At 36.9% G+C, this 10,919-nt stretch overlaps 1 protein-coding gene across 2 annotated transcripts in view; it reads left to right on the top strand.

The window, feature by feature from the left end:
* The first annotated feature begins 3,251 nt into the window (after positions 1-3,251).
* Positions 3,252-10,919, top strand: part of bmp1b (bone morphogenetic protein 1b) — a 104,527-nt gene continuing 96,859 nt past the window's right edge. For both annotated transcript variants that reach the window (XM_056467142.1, XM_056467141.1), the window contains exon 1: positions 3,252-3,586. In XM_056467142.1, the coding sequence (XP_056323117.1) occupies positions 3,463-3,586 (124 nt within the window). In that variant the 5' untranslated portion in view covers positions 3,252-3,462. The remainder of the gene's footprint in view (positions 3,587-10,919) is intronic.

Here is a 10,919-nt window from a genome sequence, read left to right as displayed (position 1 = left end):
TGATCATGGCATGCTTCCGAGGTTTTCACCACAGTGTCAACAGACGTCTTCCTGTCAATTATTGTAAAAGTTCAGCGGAATTTGGATGAGAAACACAGGAGAAAACATTTTTGCAGCATAAAAGTATGTTTATTATCCTCTATATTTTGTTATTTTAAAAAAAATCTGTGAAAGTATGTACGTTAAATATTATATTGTTGTGATTACCGTCTTCTAGGCTAAAAGATGAAACCATTTTGAAAGGTGTAAAAAACACACAGTTTTAAGAAAAACACGACAGTTAGTTGTAACAGGGTGTTACAAAAGAGCCACACACTGTTGGAAACAAATTAATTTACTAAATATTTTTTTAATTTTGAGTGTAATGTTGAGAACTTTTAACAAAAAAAGTTTTTTTTTAATAGAAAAAATTATTTTATTGCTAATAATACAAATAAATGCATTGTATAATAATGGATAATAATACAAATAAATCCAAATGTGTTTATCCAATATAAATAAATAAAAAAAATTTTTGTTAAGTACTGAGGACATATACTATTTAAAGTAAACTGAATTGAAATTGTGTAAATCTGCCTTTTTAAGCATGTGTTACAACTAACCCTCTGTCTGTTACAATTTGCCCCACAAGTAGGGTACATAGTACAATTTTTACTCCTGGCACGTTCGGCAATACTGCACAGAAACCATAGATCCGGTAGTTATACTTGCTCATTTGTAGGAGAGGCTTGTGTGTTGCTGGTAAAAAATGGTTTGTCTAACCCCATTACTTTGTTCGTTTTTTGGCCAAACCCAAAAAGTGCTACTTTGTGCCCCACTCTCCCCTAAAAAATATGGTTTGTCTAACCCCATTACTTTGTTTGTTATTTGGCCAAAACCAAAAGTGTTACTTTGTGCCCCGCTCTCCCCTATACAACACCAACTCAGACAATACATCACTTTAAACTATGAAAAATCTTAATAAAAGTCACTTTCTTTTACTTTTCAGGTTAAAAGTGTTGCAAGAAAGATCAAAGTCCCATAATGAAATTCAAAAGCATAAATAAATGGGAAAAGCATGAACCACAAATTATGGAAAACTCTTAATTCATGTATATTTTTTACAGTGTAGTTTTTGAGAGATGTTTTATATTCCCGTTCACTATTGAGCCCTGCACATACATGAAGTTCCAAAGCTGAAACTCTGGCATAGGTTGGATAATTGGTCACAAAGGATCTTAACGACCGGTAATTAATTTCCTAGAACAAGTCATAACATCTGTCAAGATATTTAGAGGAAGCCATTACGAATAGGATATAGTGCTGCTGTACAGAACGTCTCAGCCAATGACTTTCCAAAAACAGTGCCTGAATCCCATTTTATAGAGCTGACCTGAAACTACTTCTTTTTTTTTTTTTTGGTTCACTTGAACATGTTGTTTCTCCTACTGAAAAAATCAGCTGGTTTTAGCTGGTCAACCAGCCTGGTTTTAGAGGGGTTTTGGCCATTTTCAGGCTGGTTTCCCGCCATTTCCAGCCTGGTCTTAGCTGGTCAGGCTGGAAAATGACCAGCTAAAACCAGCTTGACCAGCCAAAACCAGCTATGTCCAGCTTAAACCAGGCTGGTCAAGCTGGTTTTAGTTGGATTTAGCTGGTCATTTTCCAGCCTGACCAGCTAAGACCAGGCTGGAAATGGCTGGAAACCAGGCTGGAAATGGCCAAAACCCCTCTAAAACCAGGCTGGTCAACCAGCTAAAACCAGCCAACCAGCCTAGGCTGGTTTAAGCTGGATTTTTCAGCAGGGTCTAAAGACGGATAGTTCAGCAGTTCAACCAAAAATGAAAATGTACAGTTCATTTTACTTACCCTCTTTTTTCTTCCATAGAACATTTTTAAAGAAGATTTTGTTCATTGAATCCATTGACTCAAAAGTCATGGTCACCTGTTTTATGATTAAACATAAACACATACAAACAAGTTCAAACCAATAGCTATGACTCCTGATGATACACTGAGGTCTTTTGAAGTGAATTGAACACTCTGTGCAAGAAACTTGACATTATTTTAATGACTTTTATACTCCCACATACAAGTGGCCGGAAGCTCGACTGAGAAGTGTTTGTCCAGGCTGTGGATTAAAGATTTTAATATTGTATAAATGTTCGGTTTCTTGAATAGATCAGTTGTTTTGCTTCAAAATACTTGACTTCGGTGTATCATCACGGATTTATTTGGAATTGTTTGGATTTGCTTATTTTTAGCGTCAAAAATAGGTGACCATTGACTTGCATTATACAAATGACGGACCAGAAATCAAAGTTCCTTTAAGGCAAGTCATTTCACTCGGCGGCCATCTTTGAAATGCTTATCAGAGTGAAATATTCTACAAATTACGTTTTAATAAAGATACAAAAGCGTTTGCGTATAAAATCCTCAAGTTTAAATTAAACGTAAAAATATATAAACGTAGTTTTTACTTTTAAAAAGTAGTCAATAAAACAAGTACACAAAATAGAGTTGTTTAGATTCACGTAAAACTAAAAGTAGCTACCCTCCAATAAAAAAGTATGCAAAATCTATTTTTTGGATTCGTGTGAAACTGAAAGTAGCATATATAATGAAAAAGCATGCAAAATTTAGTTTTTGGATTTGCGTAAAACTGAAAGTTGTTTATAAAAAAAGTATGCAGAGTTGTGATGTAGTCTACAATGAAAAAAATAAATAAATAGGCTACGCAAAATTTAGCTTTTGGATTCGGGCAAAACTAAGAGTATACTTCCTATTTTTAGTAGAGTAATATTTTATGGGGTTTATATTTTACTCAAGTACTTACTTTGTGTAAACTACTTAGTTAATCACTGCAAAAAAAATTGTTAAAACTAGTATCTTGTAACAGAAACAAACACAGGTGTTCACCTGCCGCGTTTAAAATCGGCTAAAGAAAATCCCAAAATAATCCAGAAGCGGAACACATCTCTGATTGGTTAAAAAGCGCGGACCGCTCCCGTGATGCTTCTGTTTACAAGTGTCTGTCAGAGGGGACAGGTGTGATTCAGGTTAGGATGTGAAGTTAGGCTAAAGGCTAAATATGTTTGTCAGATTGCAAAGACATTGATATTTCAAATATACGACGTCCTCTTGATTTTAAGTGCATTAAATTAAAACCAATATCAAAAAAAAAAGAAGATTGAATGTTTTTAGACAATGCGTCCTCCTCGTGCGCATGCGCATTTGGCGATCTCGCCCGCACAGATGGGCTCAGGACGCTTCGAGTGCGCTGACCTCCGATCTGTGATGTTTGTAAGCTCTCTGCTGGCCCGTGGCCCGGTTATGTGAGCGAATCACTGGACTAGAATAAAGACACTGAAGAGAGCAAAGCCTAAACCCGCCTCCCCCGAAGCTCCCATTTTCCCCAGTCTTTCCAAACTCTCGCCGGCTCCAGGTTCACATCCACACCCGCGCCCGCGCTCACTCATTCCCGGCATGAACTCCCCGTGGACCCGCGTGCTGGTGCTCGTTTTTCGGCTTTTATTGACAGTGGATTCAATCTATCAAACAGGTCCAGGAGAAAGTGATGAAGTTGACTACAAGGACCCGTGCAAAGCTGGTAATCAATGTTTCTAAACTTTATAAACCACAAAGTTGTTTTGCTTTTATTATTATTTTTTGCTTTTTGCTAATACAATATTGTTTTACCTTCATAATTACAAGTTATTTTACAAGGTTTTTTCAGTTTATAACTTGATATACAAAGTCACAATTCAGAAAAAAGTGGGATTTGTGGAATGTTGGCTGACTTTGTTCGCACTTTTGTGAAGAAATGTTAGACTAAATAATTAGGAAACTTAACTTAAAGGGATAGTTCACCCAAAATAACATTTTACTCACTATTTACATACCCTAAAGTGGTTCTAAACCTTTATGAGTTTATTCTCTGAACACTAAAAGAAGATATTTTGAAGAAAGCTGAAAATATTTACTTCCATAGTAGGAAAAACAAATGATAATAAAGTAATTGAAACAGATTTTCAACATTCTTCAAAATATCTTCTTTTATGTATAACAGTAGAAAGTCAAACACATTTGTGACAATTAAAGGGTGAGTAAATGATGACATGATAATCAATTGTGGGTGAAAAATCCCTTAATATTATGAGAGTCCGAATTATGCGATGATTTTATTCTGATGATTTTGTTTAATATATTTAGTTTTGTTTCATGCTTGGCAGCGTTTTCTTGTGTGTTGCTGTGCTGCGTTGTTTGTGTTGGTTTGTTTTGTTTAGCTGTGTATACCGCATGACAGCATGAGATCTGGGGCAAGTGAATGGGATCCTAGTTGTTCAGTTTCTCACCCATCCTGACCCAAAAATCAGCATCCACAGGCAGCACATTGCCTAATTTGCTGAAAGAAATGCACTTTGCAGATGCTTGAGTTGCTTAAGGCCTGTGAAAAGTTTCAACTAATGTCATCATAGAGCTGTCCAGTGGGGAAATCTTTGTAATTGCAGTGGACAGTTGGCAACAAATGCCGTCTGGGCTATTATGATTGAATTTTAATATGGATTGTTTTGCAAGGAACATGGTTGATAGAGATATAAGGTTGTGGAAATTTAATATCATGATTTGTGACCGAATTTATCACAGTTATAATACTAGGATAATAATATTTTGTCTAAATGACCTGAAAATGTTAAAATAAATGTCAAACACACTTAAGGGGATAGTACACACAAACATGAAAACTTACTAATTTTCACCCGCAAGTGGTTTTAAACATTTTTGAGTCTCTTTCTTTCGTTGAACACAAAAGAAGATATTTTAAAGAATGCTGAATGCACCCCAATGACAAATTCAAATACTAAGGCCCCGTTTACACTAATACGTTTTAGTGTTCAAATGGCGTTTTAGAATGAAAACGATCCTCATCCACACTGGCATTTCACCCAGCGTTTCTGAACAACTCTCCGTCTACACTACCCCACTGAAAGTGCACATCACGTGACCACACACACACTCTGGCATGCACTGCAGTGATGAGAGGACTGCACATTGGACTGCTCATCAATGATCTACCGCTGGATCTAATCTCACTATATTTGTTAAATGTGATATTTAATTAATCTTGTTGTTTATATCTAAAAACATATTCCCAGACTTTGGTCTTTTGAATCTATCACTTGTTCTCAGGTGGCGTGTTTTGGCTGAACGCAGAGATAAGTTAATATATTAATTCAAGCAACCACGTGCACTGATTCTGTACATTTGACTGATTGCTTGAATTTATTTCTTATATTGTATAAACTTATTGTACGTTATACTTTTATAATGGCCATTATTGATTATTAAATCTGATATTCAGCAAAAGAGACAAGGTATATTTCATATTTTCAATGAAAATGAAAGGAGGCAGTGATGTTATAGGCTCCGTTTTGTTAATAATATGCATTCAGTAAAGATGACGGTCATATAAATATGCAGCTACACGACGCCTCAACATTTTTAGTGTCTGTTAAGTTAATATCAAAATGAAACTAGGCAGTTCCTTCAAGTTTTCATTTTCTTGTAAGAATAGTGAAACAGCATAGCTAGGGTGATGTGAATGAGGTTATAAAGTACACTGTTACCTTTGAGGATTTACCAGACGTGTCCTCGGGAGTTTGTTTTCCATATCAAACTTGTAAAGTCTGAACTTACAAGGAGAGGATGTAAGACTGAACTGTGTGTAGTAGGCTTGGGCGGTATCCAAATTTTGATACTGTCAAACCTCCTTCCTATTTTACCTCGGTATACGGTATTACCGTGCATAATAAAAAAAAATATGATGTAAGTCTCAGACAGCGTCAGCAAACTGTTGGCTTGTGCCTAAACTGTTCAGAAACTGAAAACTGTATATGCGACCTTAGGTTCGCTGTCACCTGTTTGTCTTGTTCGTATTAGAGATCTGCGCGGGACGCTCTCTTTCATTCACACACATGCACACACACATAGACAGCACCAAGCCCGCGACGCACAGCATCACGCTCCCTCTCATTCACACACACACACATACATAGACCAGTGTTTCCCAACTCTGTTCCTGGAGGCACACCAACAGTTCATGTTTTGGATGTCTCCTTCATCTGACCCATTAACTTCAGGTTTTGGAGTCTCTTCTAATGTTCTGATGAGTTGTTACAGGTGTGTTTGATAAGGGAGAGGATGAAAATGTGTACTGTTGGCTTGCCTTCAGGAACAGGGTTGGGAAACTCTGCATTAGAAGAGACTCCAAAACCTGAAGTTAATGGGTTAGATGAGGGAGACATCCAAAGCATGAACTGTTGGTGTACCTCCAGGAACAGGGTTGGGAAACACTGACATAGACAACACCAAACAAGCGACACATAGCATCACGCTCTCTCTCATTCACACACACACACACACACACACACACACACACACACACACATAAACAGCATTCACGCTGATGCGCACGTGCTCGCTCGCTCCGGAGTGAAATTGTTCAACTGGATTTATACTTTCGCCTGGCGCCGCATCACGCACCTCCGCTGACTGTGCATGCACCTCACGAAATGGACGAGGCTTTTCTACTTGCCACGTTCGCCATTGTGATATTCTTTAAAACAACAGGGGGCGGTCAAAAGAAACCCACCGTAAAAATCAGACAGATAAACGGAGAAGTAGAAAGTTTCCGGAACTACGTCATATCATTAATATCAGTCAATGTTTTTAAACTAATTATTTTTATTATTCTTATAAATTATTTTAATGATTATAAAGATTTTTATAACCATTGAAGATTTTTTTAAATCAAACTTTGATGCATCGCTTACTTTTGTTCATATCTCGGACAGTTTTACCTATTACAGTTTATTAAAATATTAATGACAGAAGAACATGGGTTGCTCTACAAATATATTTTTATTATGGCAAGAATAAAAGCAAAAAAATAAAAAATAAATACGTACACTTACTTAAAAATACAGATGTTTTTTAGATTTAGCCGGCTCCACAATTCACACATTACTGTCTGGCTAGTCTCTGTCTTATGCTAAAAAGGCAATAACAGTCCAACATTCCTGACCATTATCACCAATAACATCTAGAAAGCAGGCCATCAGTATACTGTAAACCGATAGGTTCAAATATTCCTTCTCAGTTATCAAAGAAATATTTTGTTCCTTAATTAAAGTTTTGTAACTATTAAATTGTTTTAAATTCAAAATTGCAATATATACATCAGAGTAAAACCTATAAATGATCAAAAAACATTGTGTAATTGTGTTCTTGGGTCTCCACTTTTGCCATGGCCTCTTTTGGCTTTAACAAATGTATCCCTCAGATTTTTCAAACCTATTAACAAAAACTTTCTCCTTTCCCACAGCTGTTGCTATTTCTAGCCAAGAATTATTGATCATCTAGTTATCTCTATGATCACGGATCATAAAGATGTTTGTACAGTCGTTCTGTTTCAGACAAAATCTCTTCAGAGTGTTTCATGCACTGTTCGCTCGAGTCTCAAAAAAAATCACGCACTCCGCCGGCCGAAATAATGTTGCGTGCACCGAAAGCGAACATCTGGGTACTCCGCGATGATGTCACATTTGCTGTGCGCACTCAAGCAAACAAGCGGACACGTCGAGTAAAAACCAGGCTTTAGAGCACCCGCTCCCATTCAAATTCCACCAGAGTTACCGACCGCTCCCGCACTTTATTCGGAAATGTATTACCGCACTGCAAGAAATCTGTTCAGCTCCTGCGGTACAGCAGTGGGAATGCAGAATTCTAGTTCGTATTTTCCACGTCTCCCTTCTAGTTCGGTCGAAACCCAAAATACTGCCAAACTGCAGAGGTTGTGTTCTTTTTCTAGACCAAGTCACTTGGTGCGCGACTCGCCATCTTACCTCACCTCACCTCTCTCTCTCCTCCACACTGTCCCGTGATGACAATCACACATACAGATTTTTAGGCATTAAATAAATATTATTTAATACTTGTCACCTATATAAGTGCTTTGTTTTTTATGATGGTATAACGGTATTGAAACTGACACCGTTGCTGTTTTTAGATCCTGCGGTATACCAAATTACCGTATAACCTAGAGTGTAGGCTACTTAATATTGAGGAAAAAGCCCTAATCAGATTGGCGAATGTCTGCAGCCTCGCCTCCATTTTCAGATGTCTCCATTTTCCCCATCCACATTGAGACGGAGCAGCAGCGTTTTAGAATGAAAACGGCCTCTTCAGCATTTCTAAAGCTTCCCGTTTTCGGCACTCGAAAACTTATGCGTTTTAAAACTAAAACACATTAGTGTAAACGGAGCCTTAGTCAATGGAGACGGGTTTCCAACATTTTTTGTTTGCAACTTCTTAATCTTAATAAAGGTTTGAAACTAGTAAAGGGTAAGTAAATGATGACATAATTTACATTTTAGGGTGTACTATCCCTTTAAGTCAAGTTCATTAAGTTTTGTATCTGAAAATTAACAAACAACAAAATAAATTTGCAGCTTTATGCAATTTTGTGATCAATAACAAAAACATGGATCCCTGGATTTCGAATTTGTTTATCAGTGTTTGTATTATTTTATTTATATTACTACTATTACTACTTTGTATATGTTATTATAATCAGAGATGAGCATAACGGTGCTATACATAAACAGCGTTAATACTGGCGAGACTTTTTTAGTAACGAGTAATCAAATTAATTACTGTTTCCCCCATTACAACAACGTTGCTGTTACTGACAATAAACTGCATTACTATAAAAATTAGCACAATAATTTTTTTCTTATCAGTCCATATTGATAATTATCGTGATAAATATCAAATCTTCACATCTATCAATATTATAGGCTTTTCAGCATGCCAATCCCTTTGTGCAGCTGATTTATCACATTTTGTGAAATGTTTTAGCTGTCTGACAATATAAATAATAAAATAATAAACAAAAGAACAATCTTAATTCAGCATTTACTGTTCAAGGAAAAAAAAACAATCAATCAATCAATCAATCAATCAATCAATCAATCAATCAATCAAGTAATTATTTATTTAATTAATTAATTAATTAACGGAATTTTCATTTTTTGATGAACTCTCCTTTTAATGGTGAAAATAATCAAGTGTGTGGTTTACCTTACCTATGGAGCCACCCTCTTAACATCGCATATTGCGGGACGTAGGGCTGCAAGATTCTGGCTAAAAGGTGAATCAAGATTTTTTTTTTTGCTTAAAATCAAGATCACGATTTTCTCACGATTCTGTAGCTGTAAAATAAAGGTTAATATTGGTAAGCTATCATTATTGTTAATTCTCAAACAATTAACATTATTGTTAATTCTCAAAAATGGTAAAACAACACCAGTAATATTAGGCCTGTGTGTAGGTCTACTGTTGCTTAAAATGCTAAATTTTGTATAGTCATTATGGTGGACTTGAACAGACTTGTCCTGTTTGTTAATTTACAGTAACGTGATGACATCAGAATACGACTATTCATAATTATAAAGTTGAATTATTATGTTTGAGACATGCAGTATGCTTGCCATTTGTCATTGTCAGCATTATTAGACCATTTGTTTTCACTGGTAAAATGAGACATCTGTCATTATCAGATTCCCTCTTGCGTTATATTCAACATTATATAGGCAAGAGTAGCTATACTGACACAGTAAACATTTATTTTCATGCACAGCACTTTGTGTTCGCTATGAAAGAAAAAACAGATCAGATGCTTTTCGTAATCATAACTGTAAAATGCGATATGATCATTTATGATGTGCGTGCCGGCTTCACTTTCACTTCAAATTGCGGCTCATGGCTGCCGTCACTCTGAGAAAAAAACACACACATGCAAATCAAACCTCCCGCACGACTCTCAAACGATCACTCTGTGCAACAAACTGAACGTTATTTACCACTTTATAACCTGTTATTCACAGCCTATGCAGTTTCTGTTCACTAAAGAAGTCATCATTGTACACGCACACCTTCTCGAAAGTAAACAAACAGCTTGCGGTCAGCTCACATGTGATTTTTGCTGCCGTGAATACATCATTACATTTAGACAGAAATTACATTTCTGGGTGAATTATACCTTATAAATACAGTATGTGACACTTTTAACGGCGTTTGAAGGTGTGAATGTTGCTGTGAAGACTTTGTGCGGCCGCCTTTACGCTTCTCTCCTGACCTTGAAAATATAATTGGCTGAATCGTAGAAAAGCTGAATTAAGATTGTGTGTAGGGTCGAATCGAGATCATGATCTTTTTTCGATTAATCGTGCAGCCCTAGTGGGACGCATAAAGAACCTGTTATGCGCAGATCTCGGTTATGCACGAATAGGCCTATGCAGACTCTCATTTTACAAATCGCGCATCACGGCGAGACATGCGGGGAGAATCTCCATTCACTCAACGGATTTCTGAGCTGTTTCTCATCCTTCAGACGAGTTTATTCTTCCGAGGTAAGCTAAGAATACTATCAGTGCTGCGAATAGCTTGAATAGCTTGAATAGCTGTCCTGCTCATGCTGCTCAAACCGCGCTTCGTTAATGAATTAAACTGAAACCGTGAAAACAGTTTAACTGATTGTTTTGGCGCTAAAGCATATACTATAGCGGACTTGTTTTGAAGCGCTTCATCTCAGATGTTGTTCGTTCTTCTTGTATATTAGAACTAAGTTACACATTATACAAAATACATGAGACTGATTCCTGTGACGCTCCAGAGACAGACGAGTCTTCGCTGAGGCCAGCTTTCAGCCTCCGCCACTGAGACTGCAGCTCTGCACAAGACGTTGGGCCAGCGGAGAAATTAAAATGGTCGTGCCCAACTGAGCCTGGTTTCTCTCAAGGTTTTTTTTTTCTTCACTTCCCCCATTAGTGAAGTTTTTTTTCCCTCTCCGCTGTCGCCACTGGCTTGCATGGTTCAGGATC

The sequence above is a fragment of the Danio aesculapii genome, chromosome 10 (assembly GCF_903798145.1).
Source record: "Danio aesculapii chromosome 10, fDanAes4.1, whole genome shotgun sequence".
Taxonomy (NCBI): Eukaryota; Metazoa; Chordata; class Actinopteri; order Cypriniformes; family Danionidae; genus Danio; species Danio aesculapii.
This window is presented reverse-complemented; position numbering and strand designations above follow the sequence as displayed.